This window comes from Marmota flaviventris, chromosome 15 (assembly GCF_047511675.1).
Source record: "Marmota flaviventris isolate mMarFla1 chromosome 15, mMarFla1.hap1, whole genome shotgun sequence".
NCBI classification, from domain to species: domain Eukaryota; kingdom Metazoa; phylum Chordata; class Mammalia; order Rodentia; family Sciuridae; genus Marmota; species Marmota flaviventris.
In genome coordinates, this window is record NC_092512.1 from 542,952 (window position 1) to 570,214 (window position 27,263).

Genomic DNA, 27,263 nt, shown 5'->3' on the forward strand with positions numbered 1-27,263 from the left:
GATGTCTGGGGGTCCCTAAAAGCAGCTGGGGTGGGCTGGGGATGTGGCTCAAGCGGTCGCACACTCGCCTGGCATGCGTGCGGCCCGGGTTCGATCCTCAGCACCACATACAAAGATGTTGTGTCCGCCAAAAAAACTAAAAAATAAATATTAAAAATAAATAAATAAAATAGAATAAAAGCAGCTAGGGTGCAGTGGGCCATGGACAGAAAGGACTCAAGGTACACTGACCTAAGATGGGAATGGGAGGAAGGAGGACAGAAGGCACTCAGTGGTAGCAGATGACCAGCTAAATCCCAGATAGCCTGCGGGGGAGCCGCCCATGATGTCCTGGGCCCCAGGAACCTGGCCCATGATGTCCTGGGCCCCAGGAACCTGCACCATAGGAAGGCAGGCTAGAGGCCTGAGGAGGGCCTCACCAGGAGCCTTGCAGCAGGGGCCACTGGGGATGGAACTTCAGACCTGTCTGAAGATTTGGGGCTATGGGAGCCCCTGGAAGCTCCAGAATACCTGCCCACCCCGGGAGATGGGCAAGTATCCCAAACATGGCAGGGTGAGTGGCCTGGCTCAGTATTCATAGGTGATTTAGAAAGTTAATATCAGGTAGTATTTCTGGAGCCAAGTGTCAGGATTTATACAGGAGGCCCTCCAGCCTGCAATGCCTCAGAAACTGAGAGATCTCAAGCAGGTGTTTGGGTGCCAGGAAACTCAGCCTCTGGTTGGCACAACAGAACAGGAAAGAGTGACCTCCACCTGCAAGGTCAGGGTGCTAGGGCTTGAGGAGATTGTTTGGGCCGGGCAAATAGAGGTGGAGAGGGCTCAGCCTGGCCTCAGTGAGGGCCCACTTCCAGGACACAGGCAGAGTGGGCATTAGCAAGAGACTGAGGGGGCTTCCTCCTGCTGGGTCCCTCATGATGCCCAGGTTCTCATCCCTCTGGTGGGGGACTGCCACTCCCTTCTGTGCAGCCTCTTGCAACCCCCTCCCCATCCCACCCCTGTGACTCAGGACCTGCCCCTCACAACTCATCTGTAGTCAGTTCTTTGTGGAGTAGGTTTTCTCCTTTCCTGGTCAACCTGGCAACAACCCCACAGAGGTAACTACCTGTAGCTCCAGGCCTGCATCAGCCTGCCAACCCTCACTCCCACTCAAAACCTGAGACCTCAAAGGCACCAGGGCACCAGGACCCTCTGCACGGCAGCAGCCTCTCCTCACTTGGCTCTCCCCACCCGCCTCTCTTGATATCTGGCTTCCCTTTTCTCCATGGGACTTGCACCTGGCGCACCAAATTCAACCCTTCTGTTACAGGAGCTCCTCCTCCTGGCTCCTCTTCCTCTGGGGCCGTGTCGTAGGATTAGGCCCTCTTTCTCCTGCACCCACAGCTGTCTCACCTCACAGGATCACTCCGAATGAACATGCAATTGCATTCCTATCTACCATTAAACAAACAAAACCGTCCTTTCTGCCTGGTGTTCTGGTCTCTGGAGCTTACAAGAGCCCTGGGGATTCTGGGACCAACCAGAATCTCTTACTCCTTCCACAGTAGGTCTATTTCTGGTTTGTCCCCATTCTCTCTTCTGCCCTGTCCGACATCACCAGGCCCCTCTGGCCTTGGCCATCTCCAGAATCTGTTGATCCAGGGCCACTGGCAGGCCTTCCTTCCCGTAACTCCATTCTCCACATCCCAGGAGCTTGTCCTACCTAGCAACTCACCATCTGACCCATCTGCCTCTGGAGGGCAGCAACACTCCCCCTGACTGAGTTGGAAAGACCACCAGGAACTGTCCAAGGACCATCCTGAAGCCCCTCTTCCAGAAGCTCTACTCATATAAGGGTCTTCCCCAGCCCAGAGCTGTCAGCTTGTAGGGGTTTTTTAAAAAATATTTTTTAGTTCTTAATGTACCTTTTTTAAAAAATTTATTTATATGTGGTGCTGAGGATCGAACTCAGTGCCTCACACATGCCAGGCAAGTGCTCTGCCACTGAGCCCCAGCCCCAGCCCCGAGACTGTAGGGTTTTAAGGTCCAGTCTGCAGTTCCAGTCTCCACCCAAGTCCCCGAAGAAGCTGAGAGGACATACTCAGGACCCAATTGTGTGCTCTTCTTCAATGCACTGAGTATCCTGCTAGGCAGGAGCAGCACCCAACAGGGCTCCAGCAGGGCTCCCCCTCAAGTGTCTTCTATAGCACACTGGAACTGCAGCATGGATCCTGTCACTCGCAGGCAGGAGCCCTCCCTCGGCTCCACTTTGAGCATGGAATAAAATCTCCCTCTCTCTCTCTCTCTCTCTCTCTCTCTCTCTCTCTATATATATATATATATATATATATATATATATATATATATATATAGGGGCTGGGACTTTGGCTCAGTGGTAGCGCACTTGCCTGACATGCGTGAGGCACTGGGTTCGATTCTCAGCACCACATATAAATAAATAAAGTAAAAGATCTATCAACATCTATCTATATATATAATTTTTTTTTGTACTGGGGATTGAACTCAAGGACACTCTACCACTAAGCTACATCTTCAACCCAACCCCTTTAATTTTTTATTTTGAGACAGGGTCTCACTTGCCACCCCTGACCAGCGCAGGCAGCTGAACTTAAGATCTCTTTTGTGAATTGCAGGGACACCAGATAAAACACAGACACAAGCTACCTTTACACAAGCTTCAGGATGGCTTCCCCACTCTTGGCCTCAGGCTCCCCAAAGGAAGAGCAAGAGAAAGTCACTAGAGGCCGAGGAGAAAAGAGAGAGGGAGCACATTCGAAAGTGAGCTTTTACTGGGGAGACTCTTGTTCTTAGAAAGTTCTATCCAAAAAAGGGCAGAAGGGGCAGGACTTCAAGGGACAGGGAGTGCAACTCAACCCTAGGGGCACACTCCACAAAGAAGACCCCCCTTACTATCTGAGCTAGACCCCGCCCAAGTCACAGCGAATGCAGTGGTTGGTCAGAATCGGAGGTGTCAGGCCTGGAAGGTGTGGTCACTGTGGCTCCCCACACTCGCTGAGTTGCTGAAGCTGGCCTTGAACTTTTTTTTTTTTTGGTACTAGGGGTTGAACCTGGGGCACTCAACCACTGAGCCTCATCCCCAACCTTTTTTTTTTAAATTATTTATTTATTTGTTTTAGTTGTAGATGGACACAATTATTTAATTAACACCTTTATTTAATTAATTTATTTTTTATGTGGTACTGAGGATTGAACCCAATGCCTCACACATACTAGGCCAGCGCTCTACCAATAAGCCACAATCCCAGCCCCATCCCCAGCCTTTTAAAATACTTTATTTAAAGACAGGTTCTCACTGAGTTGTGCAGGGCCTCACTAAGTTGCTGAGGAGGGCTTTTAAAAAAAAAAATATATATATATATATATATATATATATATATATAATGAACCCTTGTTTTTCATTTATTGGTTTATTTATATGTGGTGCTGAGAACCAAACCCAGTGCCTCACACACACTAGGCAAGTGCTCCACCCCAGCCCCTGAGGTGGCTTTGAACTGGTGATCCTCCAGCCTCACCTCCTGAGCCGCTGGGATTGCAGGCCTATGCCACTCGCCCCACTGGCCTTGAGCTTTTGATTCTCCCAACTCAGCCTCTAGAGTCACTGAGGTTACAGGCACCACCACACCCAGCTCCTTTGGACTTTATTCCACCTTCTTCTTCCGCCTGGCCTGGCCTAGAGGTACCAAAGGGCTTGGACAGGAGTGGCTTTGTCCTCAAGGGCTCCGCACCACTCTCACCCACGCAGCCCTCCTCCTTTCCCCCAGGGCTCGGCCAGTGGCATCTCTGCAGCAGAGCAGTCCTTAGCTCAGTCTGAGGCCATGGCCTCATCTTCTAACGCCTGGCTGGCAGCTTCTATTGTGACATTTCTGGTGTCCCTTAGGTATTAAATTCCCCTGTGCTGGTTGAATGCCACCAACTGTCCTTGCACATTCTTTGCCCACCTTACCAAGAGGACAGGGACTTACCTCTCATCGTCAGTGCTTCATCCCCAACATCTAGGCCAGGGATCAAGAGAGGGACATGGGGGGCTGGGGATGCGGCTCAAGCGGTAGGGCGCTCGCCTGGCATGCGTGCGGCCTGGTTCGATCCTCAGCACCACGTACAAACAAGGATGTTGTGTCCGCCGAGAACTAAAAAATAAATATTAATTCTCTCTCTCTCTCTAAAAAAAAAAAAAATTCTCTCTCTCTCTTAAAAAAAAAAAAAAGAGAGAGAGAGAGAGGGACATGGAGTCCCAGGGCTGAACTTTCTGGAATATTCTCCATTGCCAGCACTGATCTCCCCCAGACCCCCCTCCTCCTCCTCAACCTGCAGTTTAGTGAGGCAGGTTGGAGATCAGTGTAGGCCACACACGAGGCTGAAGCAAGGAGCCAGTCCTTAACCGCACGCTGGAAACACCCACCACTGTCCCTAAGACAGGAAGGGGTCGGTGAAGGACCCCCTCAGTCCACTCTTGGGAAAGGACACCCAGTACGGGGGTTTCCTGATCCAGAAAGAATGCAGGAATAAACTCCATCCTCTAAAACTGTGGTTAAGAAAAAGAGAGTATAAACAGACATTAGCAGGCGTGACTTTCCAGTTGACATGAAATGAATGTGGGTGAGGCCTGAATAGTGTCTCCCTCAAAAGAGCACCATCCAGTCAGCCCAGGTGGCCATACCTGTAATCCCAGCCATTCAGGAGGCTAAGGCAGGAGGCTCCCAAGTTCAAGGCCAGCCTAGGCAGCCTAGCAAGACCCTCTCTCAAAAAAAAAAAAAAGGGGGGGATGCAATTCAGAGATAGAGCTTGTGTGGGTTCAATCCTTGGTATACCCACCCCCCCAAAAAAGGGAATGATGAAATGAACTCACTAATGGGTGTGAGACTGACTTTCCACTGGAGCAAAATCAAAGCCATGGTGAACAGGAAGTGCCTCCCCACAGGGAGCTCTGACAGCAGACAGGGACCCACCAGAGCAAAATCCAACTGCTCAGGAGGATGTGCTTGGAACAATGCTGCACTTCCCCTGGAAACACCGGGAACTCGTCGCCTACTCCAGAGTTTAAAGTCTTCATCACTGACTCCCCAACTCCCCTTTTGATTAAAAGGGGATTAAAAACAAACAAAAAGTCTCAAAAGAAAAAAAATCAATTCAGGCCACAAAATAAGTGTCAGTAAGTGTTCAGCAAAGACGCACACTGTGGAGGTCTCAGCCTCGCTGGCAGTTCCACAAGGTCTCGGATTGCACCTTCTGTGTTTTCTGTCTCTGGATATGCCTGTTCTGAGACCTTCACACGAGGGGGCTGTCTGGGACGCAGTCCTCGGTGGCTCAGTCACAGAAATGTGACCATGTGTGCATGGGTGTGTCTTGCTACAGCCCCATGGGTGGAGCTACGCTCACCTGTTCCTTTGTAATATACCCCTTACCCTGTTTAGGATAGAATCTTCCATGGAAGTGCCTTGTGTGTGTCCCCTTCTCTTACTGTGCCCTTGGGTGTGGCCTACCCAGGTGTCACTCAACCTGCTGACAGTGGACATCATGAAGATACTCAGCCCCCTGAAACCTGACCCCTTGCCTCATTTGAATAGCTTCTCCTCAATAAAAGGGGTCAGCGCATGTTCTCTCTCTCTCTTTCTGCGGACCCTTAAGGTCAAAGGAGCCGTCACAGAGACCCCAAAGAAAAAGGTATTTGTGTCTCTTGTGTGGTTATTTCGTGCAGCCCAGTTAGCCCAGTTTACCTGGAGTGACCCCTGAGCCTTTTAGTTGCGAGAACAGAAACCCAGCACATCACATTTTATTTTTCTGCTTATTGATTAATAGACATTTGGATTATTTCCACTGTTTGGTTAGGAAGGATGACGCTGCTGTGAACATTCATGTATACAGATTCTTGTGTGGCTGGGTGTGTTCATTTCACCTAGGAGTGGAGTTGCTACACCTTACAATTACTCTAGGTTTAATTTTGAGGAACTGCTATATAGTTTCCCAAAGCAGTTACCCAATGTTCAATCCCAACATCAATGAATAAGGGTTTCAATTTCTCCCTGGATAGAGATGGAGATATGTATGTCTTTTTGGTGTGTGTGGGGTACCTGTTATTGAACCCAGGGATGCTGTACAACTGAGCCACATCCCCAACCCTTTTTAAATTTGATTTTGAGACAGATGGCTAAGTTGCTGAGCTGGCCTCAGCCTCTCCAGTCTCTGGGATCACAGATGTGTGCCACCCTGCCTGGCTTCTCCCAGGATGATTTTTGTATCCAACGCTACCTTGGATATTTCCCAGATATTTGTTCTTGCCTCTGTGCCTTGATATTCAGAGACTCTTACAGATTCTCCTCATCATGCTTCTTGGCAATATGGACATTGGTAGAAGGTCCTAGTTAATCTTATCATGTCTGCTGCTATAGCAGGTACCACAGACAGGTAATTTTTTTCAATTTTTTTTTTTTTGTATGAAGGATTGAACCCTGAGATGCTTAACCACTGAGCCACATCCCCAGCCCTTTTTATTTTTTATTTTGAGTCTTGCTAACTTGCTGAGGCTGGCTTTGAACTTGCGATCCTCCTGCTTCAGCCTCCCAAGCTGCAGGTGTGGGCCACCTTGCCAGGCTTAATTTTACTTATATTTTTTGGGTAGGGGATGGGTACCAGGGATTGAACTCAGGGCATTCAACCACTGAGCCATATCCCCAGACCTATTTTGTATTTTATTTAAGACAGGGTCTCACTGAGTTGCTTAGCACCTTGCTAAATTGCTGAGGCTGGCTTTGATCCTCCTGCCTCAGCCTCTTGAGCTGTTGGGTGCATGCCTCTGCACCTGGCTAATTTTACCTTTTTTTTTTAAAGAGAGAGAGAGAGAATTTTGATATTTATTTTTTAGTTTTCGGTGGACACAACGTCTTTGTTTGTATGTGGTGCTGAGGATCAAACCCGGGCCGCACGCATGCCAGGCGAGCGCGCTACCGCTTGAGCCACATCCCCAGCCCCTAATTTTACCTTTTTAAAAGATCATTTTGGGGGCTGGGATTATGGCTCAGTGGTAGACTGCTTGCCTCATACGTGCGAGGCCCTGGGTTCAATCCTCAGCACCACATAAAAATTAATAAATAAAATAAAGATATTGTGTCCAACTACAACTAAAAAATAAATATATTTTTTTAAAGATCATTTTGTATCTACTGGGTGTCTTGCGTTTTGCTGTGCATTTTGGGGTCAGCTTGCTAGCTTCTTCAGAACAGGCATCTGGGGTCCTCACGGGGCTGCTTGCTTCATCAGGGCGGCTCGAGAGTGTCGCCATCTTAACAGCATGATCCACAGAGAGGGGATGAGTTCCCATCTACTTAGGCCTTCTTTAATTTCTCTCAGCGATATTTTGTAGTTTTCAGGGTACAAACCTTTCACTTATTTCATTAAATTTATTTCTAATTATTTAAATTTGGAGGGATCTAAATATTTTTGATACTATTATGAATTGCATTGCTTTCTTCAGGGGCTGAGACTGTGGCTCAGCGGTAGCACACTTGCCTGGCATGTGTGAGGCACTGTGTTCGATTCTCAGCACCACGTAAAAATGAATAAAGTTCTGTCAACAACTAAAAAATTAAAATAATAATAATAATAATAAAGAAAAAAAGAAAAGAGATTGCTTCCTTCCTTCACTCATCTTCAGAGCACCACTGACAGCACACAGTTTACAGGAACACAACTTGCTCTGGTACAGGATCTTGTATCCTGCAACTTTGTTGGAATTACTAGCTTAGATTTCTCCTGCAGGTTCCTTAGGATTTTCCATAAGTGAGGTCACATTGTCTGTGAATAGAGATGGTTCACTTCTTCCCAATCTAGATGCCTTCTACGTATTTTCCTGCCTACTTGCCCTGGTCAGGACCTCCTGTCCAGTGTTGACCAGAGACAAAGTGTGGGCGTTCTGGCTGAGGACACGGTGTCAGGTGGGAAAGTTCTCTTCTGACCCTAGAGTGCTGAGTGATTTTGTCATGAAAGTGTAGACTTGCCCCCCACCCCTCCCCCTCTTTTTTTTTTTTAATATTTTATTTGTTAGTTCTCGGCGGACACAACGTCTTTGTATGTGGTGCTGAGGATCGAACCCGGGCCGCACGCATGCCAGGCGAGCGCGCTACCACTTGAGCCACACCCCCAGCCCGCCTCCCCCTCTTTTTAATAATGGCCCCAAAGGGATGCACCCTTCTGGGAGGTGCTGCAGTCCCAAGTTGATGGGTCTCCCTTCTCCAAAAATCCACTTAACATATTGTCCTTGGATAGAGGACACATTAGCTATGACACCGATGAGAACAGGCACTACACTTGAGGTAGCCAGGAGACCAAGAAGAGATTCTCTTTTCCTTTCTTCTTCTTCTTTTTTTAATTTATTTATTCTTTTGGGTACTGGGAATTGAACTCAGGGGCACTCACCCACTGAGCCAAATTCCCAGCCCAATTTCGTATTTTATTTAGAGACAGGGCCTTACTGAGTTGCTTAGCTCCTCATCAAATTGCTGAGGCTGGCTTTGAACTCGCAATCCTCCTGCCTCAGCCTCCTGAGCTGCTGGGATGGCAGGCTTGTACCGCGGCACCCGCCTTTTTCTTTTCTTTTCTTTTTTTCAGATGGGTCTGACTTCCTTGCCAGGCTGGCCTGAGACTCCTATGCTCAAGCACCTTCGGCTTTAGCCCCCTGAGTTAGAGACCACAGGTACAGGCGACCTTGCCTGGTGGGTGTTTAATTTTGTTAAACATTTGTTCTGAGTCTTTTTTTTGGCACCGGAGATTGAACCCAGAGATGCTTAACCACTGAGCCACACTCCCAACCCTTTTGTTTATATTATATTTCATTTTTTTTTAGTTGTAGTTGGACACAATACCTTTATTTCATTTATTTATTTTTATGTGCTGCTGAGGATTGAACCCAGGCCTTGCACCTGTTAGGCGAGCACTCTACCACTGAGTCACAACCCCAGAGCCTGTTTTTATTTTATTTTGAGACAAGTTCTCACAAAGTTGCTCAGGGCCTTGCTAAGTTGCTGAGGCTGGCTTTGAACTCATGATTCTCCTGCCTCAGCCTCCCAAGCTGCTGGGTTACAGGCAGCATCACTGTGCCTGGCCTGAGTCTATTGATATATCATATGCTTTTGTCCTTTGTTAGAATGGTGTATTTGTGCTGATTGCATTCCTAGGGATGATAACAGAGATGAGATCAGACCTGACCTCAGATCTTACTGGAGATGGCCTGGTGTCCTTGGCTGTTGTGTCTGCTGTAAGAGGATTTCAAGCAAGATGTGAGAGTGAGTCACAGTACGGCAGAGTTTATTAGAAGAGAAAGGATGAGGGGGACCCTCCTCAGGGGCACAGCGGCCCCCCGAGAAGAGCCAGGGCTCACTACTGGTCAGACGGAGGTGCAGGAGGTCCCTGGGGGCCTCTTGAGCTCCAAGTCCACCCTTGGCTGCCAGTAGGCTGGGGTGGAGTTTTAAAGTCCTCCTGGCATGTCCTCACCTCAAGGCAACACTGAGGTCATTTTGGTCTGTGTGGGGGTCACAGAGCCTCTCCTGTGCCGGCCCAGACCAAGTGCCCGTTCTGTTTTGGATTCCTGGAGGAACTTTGGGCCTATACTTCTCAGTCTAAGAAAGAATAACCCTGAAAATAACAAGCTCCTCCTTCTCCCAGTGTTGTGACCTGCCCTTATCTTTTTAAGTCACAGCTGGGTCAGAACGGCCTTCTGTGAGCAGCTTCAAGGAGAGGCCAGCTGGAGAGCTAGCCATTGGCTCAGTCTGCGGAATAACCCTCTGGACCCCATATCCCACCGCTGTTGTCTCTGTGACAGGATTTCAAGCAAGGTCCCCCTTTACTGGGATTGAACCCAGGATTTACCACTGAGATCTACCACTTTGCTGGGTACCACTAAGTCACACCCCAGCTCTGGCGACCCTCCTGCCTCACCCTGCAGCTCCCTCAAGTGTGACTGCTATGACTGCCCCTAAGGAACCATGGTGGGTTTTCTCTGAACTGCTTCCCACAACTCCAGACCAACAAAGCCATCGGAGCAGTATACGGAGCTTTGTGACTGGACCCTGCACCCCTACCTCCTGGGACATTCCTATTTTATATGAACTTGAGATAAACGAGGTACATTCTGATTTGGATGAAGTAAGTCACTTTTGTCCTCCTTCTGAATAACAGGGTTCCCCTGCCTTGCTGCTGCCCAGGACCACACTACTGTCAGTGAGGCCCCAATAAATTGCACTCCATACAATCCCGGGGCCATCTGCTTCCTTTGGTCTTGTGCAACCTTTCAACGAATTCTTTGGCAGTAGATTTTCCAAGAACTCAATCCCTCTAAATTTATTGAGATGTGTACTGTGGCCTGACGTAGGTTTGTCCTGGAGCGTTACGTGTGCTCCTGAACAGAGTGTGTATCTGGCATGGTTGGGTAGACTGTTCCAGACACTTGTCGGGTCCAGTGCCCGGGAGTCCATTCACATTTGATCTAATTGATGATTCAGGAAGGATTTTTCTGGCATTTGCTATCTGTTTTCTGGGCATCTTACCTTTTCCGCTCCTGTGATCTTCTATTACCATCTCCTTTGGCACTAAATAGGTGTTTCTAGTTTACTATTTTAGTTCTGTAGAAAGTGCAGAGTGATTTCCAGGCGCCTGGAAGATGGAGAGGACACAGAGGCAGTGTTTTGTGGATTTAGAGTTTCATTTTTGCAAGATGAAAGAGTTATGCGCCTGAAGAGAGGGACTGGTTTCAGGACCCAGTGACCATGTTTGGTGCTGACTTGCACACTGAGCACCGTTGAAACTGCAGATTTTATATTAGATGTAGTTACCATGTGAAAGTTTGGGGAAAAGCTGCTTCAAAAAGACATAGCGGGCTAGGATTGTGGCTCAGGGGTAGAGCATTTGGCTAGCAAGTGCGTGCGGGCCCCTGGGTTCGATCCTCAGCAGCACATAAAAATAAATAAATAAAATAAAGGTATTGTGTCCAACTACTATTAAAAAATAGATATTAAAAAAGACATAGCGGGCTGGGGATGTGGCTCAAGTGGTAGCGCGCTCACCTGGCATGCGTGCGGCCCGGGTTCGATCCTCAGCACCACATACAAACAAAGATGTAGTGTCTGCCAAAAACTAAAAAATAAATATTAAAATTCTCTCTCTCTCTCTCAAAAAAAAAAAAAAAAAAAAAAAGACATAGCAACTAACAACTAATACTTGAAGAAGTATTCCAATAAGGCTTACTCAGGCACGGAACTATATGAAGACATTTGCAAGACAATTGGAAATTTGAACAGTGAATATTTGATGATAGTAAGACATGTTAATTTTTAGGGTGTCATCATAGCATTTCTGTTCTGTTTTGTGTCCTGGAGACGGAGCCCGGGGCCTCATGCTAGGCAAGTGCTTCACCACTGAGCTACATCCTCACTCAGTTCTTTCCCTGCCCCCACCCCCAAGAAAGGGTCTTGCTAAATTGTCCAAGCTAGCCTCAAATGTGCTGTCCTGCTCCTCCGCCTCCATAGTCATGGGGATTAGAGGTGTGCCCCACCATATTCTTCTACTGCATTTTGTAAAGTTGTTTTCTTAGGATGTTCCCTGAGAATAAAATATAATGACTTAAAAATTTTTGTTTGGCATGCTGGGGGTCAAACTGAGGTCTCTCCTTACACATGGCAGCAAATGCTGTCCACTGAGCCACTTCCCCATCCCTTTTATTTTTGAGACAAGGTCTCATGTTGGAGTCTGTAAACAAGTCAAAATAACACCTGGCATTTTGCCAGGGGAATGTTAGAGTTCGTAAACAAGTCTGGATGGTGCCTGGCAAAATGCCAGAGGGAGTGGTTTGAGAAGTAACAAAACTGAGCCATTAAGTGTGGAGATTCCTGATTGGTTGACTGATGTATCTAGTTTATGTTAATTAGATAAGCTGTGTGGAATGTATAAATACTGCTCCTGCCCTGCAATAAACGGCTCCCACTCCTGCTGTATCAACGTACACAAGTTATTCGTCACTCCCTGGTCAATTTGCCCAGCCAGCCGGGCTGCCGCAGAATCATCAAGATGCTTTTGCAGTCTGGGGATAGAACCCAGGTCCTCACATGTGCCAAGAAGGTACAGGACCACCGGACCACACCCCAGGTCCCATCCCCCGCTACTCCCCAAGTTTTCTTGGATTACCCACCTCTGTGGGCATACAGATTCCCTGTGAGTTCAAGAGGATGAGTTACTTTCTGTCAGGGCTGAGGGATTCAGAAAACCAAGCCCCCCCCGTTCCATACCTGAAGCCTTTGGGTCAATGGCCCAGACTTTGGACTGTAGCCCTGTCCATCTAATCCTGCAGAGGGGTTAACCATTCCCTTGACACCACATGCACTCCTTGTGACCTCTTTTCCTGGGGCCCCTGGCTGACTTGCTGGTTACCTGACCCTCAGAACACCCAGAGTTGGGCCAGATGGGGAGGTGTGCAAGCCCTTCCTCAGCTGGACCACCCTGACAGAGCCCCAGGAACACCTGCAAGAGAAGTCCAGGGGATGCTTGCAGCTTGGCCTTCACCTGTGAGGCTGCTCTTCCAAAGAGGTGACTCCCTGCCCAAGGTGGCATCAAGGGACCTGGTTCTAGGGCTCTTAGTGTGAACACCACACTTCTTGATTCTTCTTAATGAAGAGCCACCATCTCCACCCCCACTAAGCTAGGGGTAGACAAGCTCGGCCCTCACCGGGCCTGACCTCCCTGCTGGATGTTGTAGATCCAAGGCCTCCAGGCCAGGCAAGATGGGTGGTGACCTGGCCTTCAGTCCCAGAGTGACCATCACAGACAGTGCTGCAGCCACCTGGGGGGCTCGAGTGAGAGTGGTCTAAAGGCTGGAAAATCCAGGGAATGGGAGGGATTAGTGTCTGGAGGTGGAGAGGAGAACCCAGGAGAGGGGGATGAGGCACTGGGTAGCTGGAGATGGCAGTAAGTGATGAGGTGGAGTTAGGTTCCTGAGAAAACTAGAGAACCTTGTAAACTGGGCTGGGAAGACTAGAACTGGGAATCCTGGAGATCCAAGCACAAAGGGTCCTGGCTTTAGACACAGCTGGCTCCAGGTGACCCCAGGACTTTGTCAGTGCTCAGCTCTGCTCGCCTCTGCTGTGCCTCCATTTCAGGTGGGCACCTGGAATACTGGGTCATTCTCAGGAAGATGACTGAGCCCACTAAGACATCTCACAGGGGCCAGGCCGCCAGTTCAATCACAGTGATCAGGAAAATGGCTCACACATGCACCCAAGGGGCTGGAAGTACTGTGATCAATACCCACCAGAACCCAAGTGGCCTCTGAGCCCCAGAAGCTAGCGAGAACTGGAGCAAAGAAGAGTCCAGTAGCCCCATGTCAGTGTGCAGCAAGTTCTTCCAGGAGAGGGTGGGGGGGTGGCGGGGGACGGGTTCCCAGCCCTGGCCATTCCTCACACCATTTCCTGGCAACAAGGAAGCTGGGTGATGCCTGTGAATTCCACCCAGTGGAGGGACTCCTTCAAGGACCACCATTCTAGTCCCCCCTTCAGGCAACAGGGTCTCTCAACAGACACAAATCAAAGGTCACCCTGTCCCTTCACCCAGGTGTTGTCACACAGCAAGTGCATCAGAACCTTTAGCTGTCCAGGGCCTCTGGGCTGACAGCTACAGAACTGAAGGTCCTGCCTCAGTCACTCAACCGCAGCCATGTGAACTCTGTCCAGCACTCCCGGGCTCAGTGTCAGGTTGGATGGCACACTCACTCGGGAAAGGGGCTGCTTGCAACTGGCCCTTCCCTAGCTTTGAGGAACTGAGGGGACTTTTCCTGGTGGTGGACCAGGCAACAATGGGCCTTGTGTCCAGCCTCAGCTGCTGCTTTTTTTTTTTAGTTGTAGTTGGACACAACATCTTTATTTACTTATTTTTATGTGGTGCTGAGGATCGAACCCAGGCCTCAAACATGCTAGGTGAACGTTCTACCACTGAGCCTCACCCCCAGCCCCTCAGCTGCTGCCCTTTGTGTGGGGTTTTGTCCACAGCCCCAGGTCCAGGTGTGAAACCCTCCTGTCCAGTTGTAGTGGTGGGTGCCCTGACCCAGGCAGGCCCAGTGTGGTGGCTGTCCTGCCTTCTGAAGGATGCCCATGGCTTGATGGGCCCTTCCTGGCCCTGGGCTTTTTTAATTCCTCCCCTTGTTATTTTGACCCTTGTCCCATTTCCTATAAAAGGACATGAAGGACCTGGAGACCTCAGAGCTATGGCTTCCTCACACTGCCTACTCCAGACCAGGCTGGCTGGACTCATGGGCACCTGCCCCCTCTCTCAGGGGCAGGTATGTCTACAGAGGCAGGGTCTTGCTCCCCAGGGTCTGCAGGGCTGGCACACCCTGCATAATCTCACATGGCCACAGGGCAGAGGCTGCAGGAATGCTCCTGATCCTTGACCTGTGGCAAGGAAGACAGAAGGAGCTAGGAGGTGGCCCCAAGCAGCCCTCAGTCCAGGGTGCACAGGTGAAGAGGTCAGAGTGCTGGAAGGGAAGTGGGCCTGGGGCCTGGGGTCGTGCTGCCCTGTTGAGCTGCCAACTCCACCCACTTGTTTTGGTCCCTCCGCATCCCTTCTCCACTTAGCAGCACAGGTGACTGCCAAAGTTCACCCCAACCAGCCATCACACCCCTAATGCCCAACGCTGCAAAGGGAATCACTCTCCAAGTGCCTCTGCCCCTCTCTGGAGCCAGGCCGTCTGAGCTACCTGGGAGCCACCCACCTGGAGGTCCCTTCAGAAGCTGGCAGTTCAAGACAGGTGGCGCTCTCAGGCTGAAGGGCCTACACAGCTCAGAGCCTTATACTCTAGCTTTTCTAAGTCTCCCTCACTGAACCCCTTCTAGAATGCCTGGACCCTGCAGCAACCCTCTGGCAGGACATTCTTAGGCAATCAGTGGCTGGGCACTGCATTTCCAGGGCACAGCTCAGTCCTGCCTGACCCTCCTGCCTCAGAGAGGCTGATGGAACGTGGCCCTGCTGACAGGCAGACTCCACACTGCCTGAGCCCAGCATCCGTGGGTCCATGTGGGCCCTGGGAGCTGGCCTTCACCTCCAGAGCAGTTCTACAGAATGTGGGGAGGAGTCCTGGGGTGACCACAGCATCTGAGAGTAGCCTGGGGGTGGCTAGACGTCTGCCCAGAAATAATGCCAGGACCTGTGGAGAAGGGCCCACTGAACAGGCCAGGGAGGGGGATGGCCTCGCAGGAAGAGGCGCTCATGTGATTAACAACTGCCCACTGAATAAAGATGCTTTATTGTGCAAACCCATGAAGGTCCTAGGCCCAGGGCCAAGCCTGCAGACCCAACCTGTCCCTGGCTTCAGGCCTGCTCTTTGATCCCCACCCTGGTATGAAATTGCCAGGGGCTCCTGTGGAGTGTGCAGGTGTCCGTGAACGTGTCAGTGTTGGGTGGGAAGCCTCCCTGGGCGCAGGTGCTCAGGTATTGTGGTAGTGTCCAGGTGGAGGTGGGAGGTTGGGGGGTGGGTGGAGAGTCCCACCTGCACAGGCTCAAGGACCACACAGGTCCACACAATCTTCTCCACTGTGGAACACGTGATAGATGCTGGTGGGAGGGAACATGGCAACAGCACCGAGCAGGGAGCCCACCTGGATGGCCACACCAGCCGCTAGCAGTGCTGGCCGCCCCCCGCCGTGCAGCATGGAGCTGATCGCCACCTTGACATACGAGAACACACCTGCACACAGCACCCACGACAACACCTGAGAGGCAGATGACAGCAGCAGGCTGAGTGTGAGATGCTCTTGTACGGGGGCAATCCCCTTCCCCACTTCATGACCCACTGTACCTACCACAAGGACCACGCCTGTAGAGGTGCCCACTAGGGGAGGGCAGGGGCTCAGGATTGCCAGTGCCATCAGGTAGGCCCCAAAGAGCAAGCCTAGCAGAGAGAGACCACACAGCCCTGCCAGGGACCTGCCAGAGAGGGGGAGGAACTCAGGACTGGCTGAGCCAGGATCAGGACCCTACCCCTACATTGTCCCCCACCAACAAGCTTGGGGCCAATGTTCACCTGCATAGTATGCCCATGGCCAGGAAGCAGGCAAGGGGGTTGGCGGAGCTGCCCAGCACCACAGCCAGGTGGTAGGCCAGGCGCCCATAGGGCAGACAGGAAAAGCTCTGCACTGCAGGCAGCACACCGTTGGTCAGTGCGTTGGTGACAGCCAGCAGGCCCAGCAGGCAGGCACCCCGGACTGAGAACAGCTGAGAAGCCTTGGGGTCTGGGAGGGGCGTGCCTGCTGCCTGACTTGGGGATTCCTGCAATGGTGATTCCTCCTCCTCCTCCTCCTCCTCCTCCACTCCTGGTGTTCCCACCCGTAGGCCTGGCCCAGGGCCCCCAGTGGGTACAGATGGTGGTGAAGGAGGCAGCAGCAGCAGGAGACCCTGGAAGGCAGCAGCTGAAGTGACCAGGAGGGCGGTCAGTGCCCAGAAGAATGTGCTGGCAGAAAAACGCTCAGGGAAGTTGATGGGGGGCCCAGGGGTACCATTGGCTGGGGCAGGCAGACACTCAAGGCGACCCACACCCTGCACCAGGGCCAGTATGCAGGGCAGCAGAGCACTGAGGCCCTGACCCAGGAAGAAAGACCGCAAGAAAGGAGGTGGCAAGTGGCTCAGGAAGGGCAGGAAAGTGACATTAGAGGCACAACAGGCCAACGCCAGCACCAGTGTCAGTGTCAGGAAGGCTACTGAGTGGGGCTGCCCCGCCACTGGGGCCACATGGTGCCACAGAGGGGCCAGCAGGGCTGTGCCCACCATACTTAGTCCCTGCACCACCTGGATGGGGACCCGCTCCCCCTTGCCGGGAGCTAGCCGCCTCCACAGGGTCACCATCAGTAGACCCAGGTTCCCCAGCGCCACAAGCACAGAAAGGTACGAGGGGAGGCTCCAACCTGCAGGGGGGTGGGGGGAGATCTTGTCAGGGGCACAAGGCTGAGGAGCAAAGAGCAGCCTGCCCACCATCCCGGGCTCAACGCCCACCCCACCCCACTCACCCTCGGGGAGGTCTTTCACCACCACGGGCAGCTCCACCCAGATTCCGTTGACAGCAGCCCAGGAGCCCACACCGAAAAGGGCCACCAGCAGGTGGGTTAGCACCAGACGGCCCAGCGGAGGTGCAGCCATTGGGCCAAATGAAGGCCCTCCAGGTTAGGGTGAAGGTCACAGACCGTTCTTTACCCACTTAGATTCCAAGACGCGTTGGCTCTTCTGGGAACTGAAGACCCCTTCCAGCTGGAAGGAAAAAGGCAGGCGTGCAGGGCAGAACCAGTACAGAGCATCTGGACAGGCCACCGCGGGGCAGTCAGGAGCTACACATACCACGGAGCCCTCTCGGAGGCCAGGACACAGCAAGGCCAGCAAGCCGAGAATCAGGAAACCGGTCCCAGGCGTGGCCAGGAAGAGGGCGAAGGATGGCGCTGACCCTGCTACTCTCGGAGGACCAGCGCTCTGCGTTAACCAACCACCACCACCCTCTCCCCACGACCGCCCCAGCGCCGCGCGCACCTTGGGCTGCTGCGACCCAGGGCTGCCGGCGAGGGCGTGGTCGGGGACGTGGGTCCCGCGCTGTCCGCGCAGCGGCCTTCCAGCCCCGCGAGCACGCCGCCCGGGCCGGGGACGCGGCCAGCAGGGCGGGACGCAGACTGCTACGCTCAGCCCGGACTCACGTCGCCTAGGCCGGCCCGCCCCCCGGGCTCGCGGCGGAAGCTCCGCCCCGGAAGCCGAGTTCAGCGCCGGGCGCCGGGCCCAGCCGGAGAGGAAGGCAGGGCTCAGTGGACCCCCGCTTCCTCCAGCCCCGTCTTTCCGCTCCTCTGTGCTCCTCCGCCGCGCGGTCGGTGGCCATGGACGCCAGGCGAGCCAGGCGCAGATCCTGGCGCAGAACCCCCGGCCGGAGACTGACCGGGGCGCGGGCTCGCTCGGCCGAGGACTGGTGGTGGGATCGGCTGGCGCCCAGCGGCTCTGAATACCACCTGCTTCAGGCAGACAGCATGTTGCTCGTGCTGCCCGGCCCGGGGCCTGTCCGCGCCCGCGCGCACAGGCGCATCACCCGCCGCGCGCAGCGGCCACAGTCCTCCGGCCCCGCCGCAACTGCCAAGCCCAGGCCCAGGCCCCGACCTGAGGCGGCTCCCGACCCGGAGCAGGGGCCGGACCCGGGCTGGGGAGATCGCATTCCCTTGGAGGTCCTGGTGCAGATTTTCGGGTTGCTAGTGGCCGCCGATGGGCCCATGCCGTTTCTTGGCAGGTACACTACACCCCCGGCCCCAGCGAAGACCTGAGTTGGATTTTGAGAGCAAAAGCATCTGAGAGCGCGTACACTAGTGTTTTGGCACCCATCCGCAGCGCAAGATTTCTCATTGTGTAGCTCCAGAAGCCTGGCTTTGAGCTGGGGTGGCGAGTGCAGGGGCATATCGGCCTCTCTTAGGAAACCCATTGCGAGGGTCTGGCGATGTAGCTCAGTGGTAGAGTGCAATGTCCTGATTTCAGTTCCCGGTAGGCAGCTTCACCCGTGAAACGCCGGGCGCCTTTAGTAGTCTGTTCCCCCAGGGCTGCGCGCGTGTGCCGCCACTGGCGTGAGGCAGCTTCCCAGCCCGCCCTCTGGCATACGGTAACCCTGTCGCCTCCGTTGGCTGGCCGCGGTGTCAAGGGCAGCGTCAAGGCGGAGAAGAAGCTCCTTGCTTCCCTGGAGTGGCTCATGCCCAATCGGTAAGAATCCCCTGTGGTCCTTACTCCCTTTTCTGCCTGTGCCTTCCTGCACCAGTGTTGGGTGGGGAGGATGCTGGTCACGGCAGCATGGGAACCTAGTGCAATTGGGCCTTTGCTGTTGCCCAGCTTTTCACAGCTCCAGAAACTGACCCTCATCCACTGGAAGTCGCAGGTGCATGCAGTTTTGAAGGTGAGAGCTAGAAGTTGGCCTGCATACCAGCTGTGTACTTGGAGGGAGTAGCCCAGTGCTGCCCCACAGCATGCCCACCTGCCTGCTTGGATCTCTTTTCCTGTTTTCATCTCTGGTAGGGGGTGGTTAGAGGTAGGGCATCCAGGTAGGCCTCACTTTGAAGAATGCAGGTCATAACAGGGGTCATAGAGTGGGTTGGCATGGCCATCATTGTCTTTCCTGTGGACATTCACCTACCTTACCCCAAACCCAGGCGGTCTTTATTTTCCCACAGCTGGTTAGTGAGTTCTGCCCTCGGCTCACCTTCCTCAAGCTTTCAGACTGCCACAGTGTGACCACGGATGCTCTCGTCATGCTAGCCAAAGCCTGCCACCAGCTCCACAGCCTGGATCTACAACACTCCATGGTGAGCCCTGTGTCCCAAGGGACTCCGAAGAAGCCTAGGTAGAGGTGACAAGTAGCTCTGTGTTGGGTCCCCAGGTGGAGTCCACAGCTGTGGTGAGCTTTCTGGAGGAGGCTGGACCCCGAATGCGCAGGCTGTGGCTGACCTATAGTTTCCAGACAACAGCCATCTTGGGTGCACTACTGGTAGGCTGGTGACGGGCAGGAGCAGAGCCAAATGCTAAACGGGGGAGTGCCAGGCTGGTGACCCAGGTATACTCTACCACTCCTGCAGGGCAGCTGCTGCCCCAAGCTCCAGCTCCTGGAGCTAAGCACCGGCCTCAACCGCAACAACACTCCTCTGCTGCTGCCTATTGAGGTTCTTCAGAAAGGCTGTCCCCAGCTGCAGGTACCTGATGACTTGCTTCTTACACCTGCCACCCTGTCCCCACCTGCAGCCTGAGCCTTGTCCCCAGGTACTGCGGCTGCTGAATTTGATGTGGCTGCCCAAGCCTTCTGGGCGAGGGGCAGCTCTGGGACCAGGCTTCCCCCACCTTGAGGAGCTCTGCCTCGCCAGCTCCACTTGCAACTTTGTGAGCAACGATGTCCTGAGTCGCCTGCTCCATGGCTCCCCCAACTTGCGCCTGCTGGATCTTCGTGGCTGTGCCCGCATCACGCCTGCTGGTCTGCGTGATCTGCCATGTAAAGGTCAGCTGTCCTATTTGGTGGCTGGGCAGGTGGGATGTGGGGACCCTTGCTTTTCCTGTGGCCAACACCATTCCTGTCACCTCAGAGCTGGAGCAGCTGCACTGGGGCCTGTATGGTGTGTCTGACCGGCCGTCTCTAGCTAAGGAGGGCAGCACCCTGTTGACTCAGAAGTGGCATCACACCCTGCGGGAACTGGACTTGAGTGGCCAGGGCTTCAGTGAAAAGGACCTGGAGCAAGCCTTAGCTGCCTTCTCTGGCACCCATGGAGGCGCCCACCCAGCCCTGTGCTCCCTTAACCTCAGGGGTACCCGGGTTACAGCAAGCACGATCAGGTTAGCACCCATCCCCCAGGCCCTTGAAGCTAGTACTGCTTGTGGCCCAGAGCTGGTGTGCCACCTTGCTCAGTACCCCTGAGGTCTGGGAGGGAGTGGATACTTGGCCTTGGGAACACTAAGGGGGCTGGGTTTGAGCCTAGTTAGCTGTGGGTAGTAGGCCAGGGGTAGAGCATAGGCAAACAGGGATCCCTGGCTGAGCCCAGCCTTCTGGGCCTGCATTTTCCTGGCAGCTGCTTACTTTCCCATGACTTGCCCTACCCACAGCTCTGTGATCAGTAGCTGCCCTGGCCTGCTATACCTCAACCTGGAATCCTGCCGCTGCCTCCCCAGGGGCCTGAAGCGCGCCTACCGAGGCCTAGAGGAAGTCCAGTGGTGTCTGGAGCAGCTACTCACCAGCCCCTCCTCCTCCAGCTAGGCAGTTCCAGCTCTGCCTGTACCCTTTCCCAGTTTGGGATGTTTAAACATTTTGTTACAGTAAAATGTTTTTAGGAACTCTGTGTGGTCCTTGGGTGGCCCCTTGGGTGAGAAACAGGGTTACATCTGATGGAGCACTGTAGGCTGCAGCAGGCAGGAGTCGGTATGTGGGGGCCCTCTGGAGCCTGACTGGGCTGCACCTGGTCACTGCTGGGTTCACACTTTAGACTGTTGTGTGTCCCACCTCAAGACACCGAGTGAGCTGGGTCAAGCATGCTGAAATCCCAGCAGCTGGGGAGGCTGAGCAGAGGGGCATTACAAGCTTTAAACCAGCCTCAGCAACTTAGACCTTGTCTGAACAAGTAGAAAGGGCTGGGGATGCTGCTCAGTGGTTAAGCACCCTTGAGTTCAATCCCTGGTACCAAAAAAAAAAAAGGCACTGAGTGAGCTGTCCCTGGGTATGTCCAACTGTCCACCCCTCAGTGCGGACTGAGTGGCGGTACAGGGATTGCCAAGTACTCGTACACGCCCACGGAGATGGGATGGTTAACAGAGCAGCCCCTTCTAGAACGTGCCCCAGAACTTCTAGAATTCCCGTGTGGCTCAGATGGTACTGATACCTGGCTTGCTGCCCTAGCACTGCCAGAGAGTGCCTGTTCCTTCTTGGACCGCAGCCCTGGAGGCCTTTTTCTCCCGGGTATGAGCACGACTGCGGGTACTGGGCGATGTCAGTGAACTGGCCGCCAGGATGACCACCTCTACCTGACAGGTTCCCAAGGGCCGGGGCAGTGGCCTGCCCACGACCTCTGCCGGAAGTCCCTTCCATCTCTGGGCCCTGGGATTTTTGTGCACAGAGCGCCACCTGGCCAAGCGCCTCAAGAACAACGGCTTTTACCCGTTCACGCAGCAGCAGCCAGGCGGTGCGTGGGTGGGGCAGGGCCTCAGCCCGTCGCAGGGGCGCAGGGGCCGGGCGGGTACAAAGCCCTGGCACTGCCCACCCACCACCGCGGCACCACACCCTCCCCACCCCTTGTCCTCACACGCACTGCCGGTCCACCTACAGTCTTCGTGCTTGAGTACTACCTGGACACACTCTGGAAGGGACTGCTGCTCTTTTTCGTCTGCCTGGTCCTGGTCTGCTCCGGCTTTGTGAGACAGGTCCGAGTCCTGGATCCCACCCCCATGACCCTTATCCCCTGAGGGCCGGACCAAGCTGTTCCTTGCACCCTGCAGCCCTAGCCTGCAGCCTCTGGTTTGGTTCCTGGTACCCGCAGGTGGAAAAGCAGGAGACCTGGTGCTTCCCTGCCTATGGCATGGTCGTGGGCCTGTGGCTTATGATCTCATCGTTGCCGCGGCGCCGCCTGGTGCTGAACCACATGCGTGGCATGTACCACTTCTCCATCCAGGGACGCACCGTGTGCCAGGGGTCCATGCATCTGGTCTACGTGCGCCTGGCACTCAGCTCTGATGGTGACCTGGGATGGGTGGGCTGGGGGAGGGTGTGTGAGGGAGAGGATAACCACCTGGGAGTGGGTGGGGGCAGGCAGGGACCTGCTGCTCTGCCCCAGAGACCCAGCCCTCAGACTCAACGCAGCTGAGTGGCTCACTGCTCCCTAGCCTACGGAAGGTGCTTCTTTCAGCTGGTCCTTTGCGGCCATAAGCTGGAACCGCTGGTGCTGGCGCAGGTGTCGGAGCGCTATGAGGTGGGTCTGCCCTAGACACAGCTCCCTTCTCTGCACATCATGACACAGACCGCTGTTTAGGGCCATGGGATGGGGGTAAATATAGCTTGAGTGGCTGGGGGGCAGGGTTGGGGACACCTAAGGGCCTGGCACCACGACCTGTTTATACACTCCCACAGCAAATGGAGTACCTGGGCCGTTACATCGCTAGGAAACTCAACATCAATTACTTCGACTACCTGGCTACCTCCTACCGACATGTGGTCCGTCACTGGCCTCTGGGGGCCTCCTTTAGCCCAGGCATCCTTCTTCGCAAGAAAGGCGTCTACAGCAGGCCAAGCAGCTCTCAGTCCGACCTGGAGGTGTGACCCTGGGCCTGCCCCCTACAGTTATGGTCCCATCCCCTACATCCTCCCATCCTGCCTGTAGCTCATTCCACCCCTGCCCTTAGGTGCACTCAGGCCAGTCTGCTCACTGGTCTTTCTCTGAATAGAGCTGCCTCTAGCTTCCACCAAGTTATTTTTGTCTGTCTGGTGGGGGGGAGTCCCTTCAGAGTCTTCCCCTAGTGCAGGCTTCTCAGGGCCTCAGGACCCTGTCCTCTCCAGAGGCTGCAGCAAACCCCAGAGCAGGGATTAGAAGAGGAGAGTACGTGTAGCTGAGACTCAAGGAGGCTGATGATCACTGGACAGGCTTAGGACTGTCGCCCCTCTTGGCCAGCAGCACTTAACTGGTCCTGCCTGGCTACAGTGGGATCCAGGAGCCAGAATCTGATTGGTCCAGTCTGGCTAGGTGCTATGGACGTGGCAGAGCCAGGGAGGACAAGCCCTCAGGTATGGGTGCACCCTGAACTGCAGTGCAGAGATATTGTTGCACACTTCCCAGGGAATAGCCTCCAGAGTCCTCCCCTAGGGTGAAAGACCTCTCTGGGCATGCTGGAACCCCCTTGCCCAGCAGAGCACCCCAGCTTCTGCTTCAGGCATCTGATGCCTCTTGGGTGCTGGGACTGCTTGGGAGCAGAGAAGGCGGTAGGCTCATACACCCAGGAGGAGTGGTGCTTTGCATGAGCATGTGCTCTCTGTTCAGCTTTTTTTTTTTTTTTTTTTTGGGGGGGGGGGCGTACTAGGGATTGAACTCAGGGGCACTTGACCACTGGGCCACATCCTCAGCCCTATTTGTTATTTTATTTAGAGACAGGGTCTGGCTGAATTGCTTAGTGCCTCGCTTTTGCCGAGTCTGGCTTTGAACTCGTGATCCTCCTATCCTCCTGAGCTGCTGGGATTACAGGCAGTGCCACTGGGCCCAACTCTGTTCAGCTTGTTTTTGACTCAGGGCTTGGGCATTGTGTCCCTGGAACTCAGGACCAGCTACTTAATTTGTAGGGTTCCAGACAATGTGGAGACGTGTGGTTCCATGGTAGAGCACATTTTTAGTACCTAGGTAACCCTGGGTTCAGGCCTCAGCACTCCAAAATAAAGAGGGAGAGGGCCAGGGGAAGGAACCTGGGGTTGAGAGACCCCCACAGCTAGTCCTTGCAGTGGGAAATCACTGGGGATTGTGAGCAGAGAGGCCCTATGATCCAGGAAAAGAGTGATCAGGAAGATCCAGAGACTGTAGGAATTATGATTAGAAAGAAGGGACCAGGCAGGTCAGAGATTCTGCTGAAAAGCAAAGCCCACAGAATTTTCTGGCTGGATATGGGCTGAGAAGCCAAGCAATTCCCTGGGACAGCAGGGTGTCACCTGGGCTAGTGGCCATGGGAGGCTGGGCTGGGAATTGGAGTTCTGAGCTAGGAGGTACTGTTTATTTTGTGGTGATGGGGATCAACCTCAGGGCCTTACACAAGTTAGTCAAGTACTCACCCTCTGTGTTTAGTTAGTCATATGGTCACACAGAACAGACTGTATTTTCCGGTCTCTGCCGCAGATCCATACAGGTGTTTGTAAAAGTCATTCCTGGCCCATGCAGTACAATAAATGTATGTGATTTCCAAAAGTGTCCTTAAAAGGAAAGGTTTCCCAGTCCTCACCATTGCTTCTTTTTGTGAGCTGGAACCCCCTGATGACTGCAGCCCAAGCAGCCAGCTGAGCCACAATGTGGAATGTTGCTGAGGATGGCAGAACAACAAGATGGATCTGTGGAGCTGGACAACTGGGGCTGCCCATAGAGCTGACCCTGGAGGGCTCACACTGGACACTCTGTGAAAGGGAGAGCTTTCCACAGTTTAAATTGTCATCATTGGGGGGTTTTCTAGTAAGACGAGCATAGCTTTGAAGGTAGAGGGTAATTAGAAGGCATTGTTTTTCTTCCTGGTGCGGGATGGAACCCAGGGCTTTGTGCCTTCTAGGCAAGTGCTGCACCAGGGAGCTACACCCTCAGTACTTTTTAAAACTTTTATTTTTTTGTAGTACTGGGCATTGAACCAAGGGGTGCTGTACCATTGACTTACACCCCCAGCTATTTTATATTGCTACATTGCTCTGGTTGACCTTGAACTTGTGATCCTCCTGCCTCGGCATCCTGAGTAACTGAAATTACAGGTGTGTGCCACCACACCTAATGCATTAGAAGAATTTAAGTGGGGAGGGGGAAGAAGATGTGAAGCAGTTTTCTCGAGGAATGGGGGGGCAGCTGGTCAAGGAGAGTGTAGCAGGATGGCCTGACAGCATGGCATGCCCAATATGATGTGCTTCATCACATGAGGGGCTGTGAGTAGGGTCATACGTTTTCTCCAACAGAGTTCTGCTGTTTAGATGCTGGTGCTTGCTTAGCCAGGACAATGTGAGAGTGACTATGATTCTGGCCCATGGAAGCCAATCTGGGGGAGCAAAGGGCTGGTACCAGCTCCCTTACCACATCAGCAAGCACTCTGAACACAGGGTCTTGAACCAGCACGGGTGGTCCTCTGCCCTAACCTCTTGTGCTGGCATGGCTCAGCTGGGTGGTTCTACTTCCCCTGGGGGCTGGGATCCCCTCGTGGCTAAGCCAGCTGGAAGCTCATTGGGTCCATGAAATCCAACACAAGTCCCACTCTCCAGGGCCGCTTCCGAAATGGTGTCATACAGCAGACCCTCCTGCGCTGGCTTCCAGAGTGTGGGACCAGAAAAGAAGCCCCAGCAGGAAGCGGACTGTGGATGCCTCAGGTCAGCAAGTCCACAGGAGTGGGCCGCAGGTCTCTGCAGGATCTTCAGGTGCAGAGACCTGTGATCCAACAGCCAAGGCTCTTGCCTACACAGTCTGCATGGATGGGGTGTCTTCCATGCACACTTCTGTGGGGACAGTGGGGACTGCATGGTGCAGCTGGCCTCTAACCAGGCAAGTACAGAAGAGGAAAGATGCTGCTGCCCAGTGAACAATCCCAGCAGGGGCCACCTTGGCCAGGGGTGCACTGAGAGCCCACTCCACTGATGTCCTATGGCCTCTTCTGTGGTGCAGTGAGAGAGCATTCCACACTGTGGTCTCCTCCCCAAACCCTTAGCATTACCCCTAGAGAACAGGGACGTTCGGCAAAACACCCCTTCATTCCACAAGGTTGATCACTCCTCAAAAGTGCCAAGGCCACGAAAAATAAGGGAAGATCGAGAAACTGTCACAGATCACAAGAGACATGATGACTAAGAGCAGTGTGCTACCTGGAGCTGACTCCTGGAACAGGAAGAGCAAAATGGTGGAAACACCAGAGAATTCCACACACTATAAGTCCAGATTTATTATTATTATTATTATTTTGGTAGTTGTACACGGACAGCATGTCTTTATTTTATTTGTTTAGTTTTGGATGTGGTGTTGAGGATCAAACCCAGTGCCTCATACATGCTAGGCAAGCGCTCTGCGGCTGAGCTACAGCCCCAGTCCAAGGTCCGTATTCTTGACCCGCTTTTTACCTACAGAAAGGTTGAAGCTTACCTCCCATTTTTGGGGAGGCATACCAGGGATTGAACTCAGGGGTACTCAATTACTGAGCCACATCCCCAGCCCTGTACTGTGTTTTACTTATAGACAAAGTCTCCCTGAGTTGCTTGGTGCCTCACCATTGCTGAGGCTGACTTCGAACTAGTGATCCTCCGATCGCAGCCTCCCAAGCTGCCGGGACTACAGGTGTGTGCCACTGCACCTGCATCATTGTTTGAATGATCTCTGTCCTGGTTAGTCTAAGATACTGTGATTCCTTTTAGAACTTGTGTGTGGTGGCATATGCATGTAATCCCAGAGACTTGGGAGGTTGAGGTGGGAGGATCCAAAGTTCAGAACCAGACTCACCAACTTAGTGTGACCCAAGTAACTCAGAGAGATCCTGTCTCAAAAAATAAAAAGGGCTGGAGACATGGTTCGGCGGTAAAGAGTCCCTCGGTTCAATCCCTGGTGTAAAAAAAAAAAAAAAAAAAAGCAGGATTTTGATGAATCAGATAACTGGTTAATCTTTAGGTGTATATCAAGGTATGGTGGACAGTGACCCTGAGACTCCCAGAAACCCTCAGATTAGCTGATGTGGTCTGTGAGCACTGCCTCACATGTGAGTGGTCTGATCAGGAAGTTTTAAAGTAACACCCTAGATTTAATCTTTTTTTAATATATTTTTTGAGAATTTTTTAATATTTATTTTTTAGTTTTTTCGGCGGACACAACATCTTTATTTGTATGTGGTGCTGAGGATCAAACCCAGGCCGCACACATGCCAGGCGAGCGCGCTACCGCTTGAGCCACATCCCCAGCCCCTCTTTTTTTTTTTAATATTTATTTTTTTTAGTTTTCGGCGGACACAACATCTTTGTTTGTATGTGGTGCTGAGGATCGAAC

The 27,263-nt window shown here is 53.1% G+C and overlaps 3 protein-coding genes and 1 pseudogene across 4 annotated transcripts; 2 read left to right on the forward strand and 2 right to left on the reverse strand.

Moving 5' to 3' along the window:
- Nucleotides 1–8,190: 8,190 nt before the first annotated feature.
- On the reverse strand, nt 8,191–8,351 carry LOC114106418 (U2 spliceosomal RNA; annotated as a pseudogene).
- Nucleotides 8,352–15,460: 7,109 nt separating this feature from the next.
- On the reverse strand, nt 15,461–17,708 carry Slc52a2 (solute carrier family 52 member 2). Its single transcript, XM_027952011.3, has 5 exons — nt 17,377–17,708; nt 17,052–17,289; nt 16,073–16,949; nt 15,852–15,975; nt 15,461–15,761 (listed from the first exon to the last, which is right to left on the reverse strand). The coding sequence occupies exons 2-5, from the start codon at nt 17,179–17,181 to the stop codon at nt 15,549–15,551; spliced, it is 1,344 nt and encodes a 447-aa protein (XP_027807812.1). The 5' UTR covers nt 17,182–17,289; nt 17,377–17,708; the 3' UTR covers nt 15,461–15,548.
- An 83-nt stretch (nt 17,709–17,791) lies between these two features.
- Fbxl6 (F-box and leucine rich repeat protein 6) lies at nt 17,792–20,865 on the forward strand. 2 transcript variants are annotated; one of them, XM_027951893.3, is made up of 9 exons: nt 17,792–18,298; nt 18,601–18,759; nt 18,886–18,949; nt 19,224–19,355; nt 19,430–19,537; nt 19,626–19,739; nt 19,807–20,038; nt 20,124–20,370; nt 20,638–20,865. In XM_027951893.3, exons 1-9 carry the CDS (start codon nt 17,898–17,900, stop codon nt 20,786–20,788), a joined length of 1,608 nt encoding a protein of 535 aa, XP_027807694.3. In that variant the 5' UTR covers nt 17,792–17,897; the 3' UTR covers nt 20,789–20,865. The 2 variants fall into 2 exon arrangements, with proteins under 2 accessions (XP_027807694.3, XP_027807699.3); XM_027951898.3 differs by lacking the exons at nt 19,430–19,537; nt 19,626–19,739.
- Nucleotides 20,866–20,916: 51 nt separating this feature from the next.
- Tmem249 (transmembrane protein 249) lies at nt 20,917–23,547 on the forward strand. Its single transcript, XM_071602412.1, has 7 exons — nt 20,917–20,950; nt 21,462–21,484; nt 21,557–21,707; nt 21,851–21,945; nt 22,062–22,257; nt 22,405–22,490; nt 22,649–23,547. The coding sequence occupies exons 1-7, from the start codon at nt 20,917–20,919 to the stop codon at nt 22,835–22,837; spliced, it is 774 nt and encodes a 257-aa protein (XP_071458513.1). The 3' UTR covers nt 22,838–23,547.
- The last annotated feature ends 3,716 nt before the right edge of the window (nt 23,548–27,263 follow it).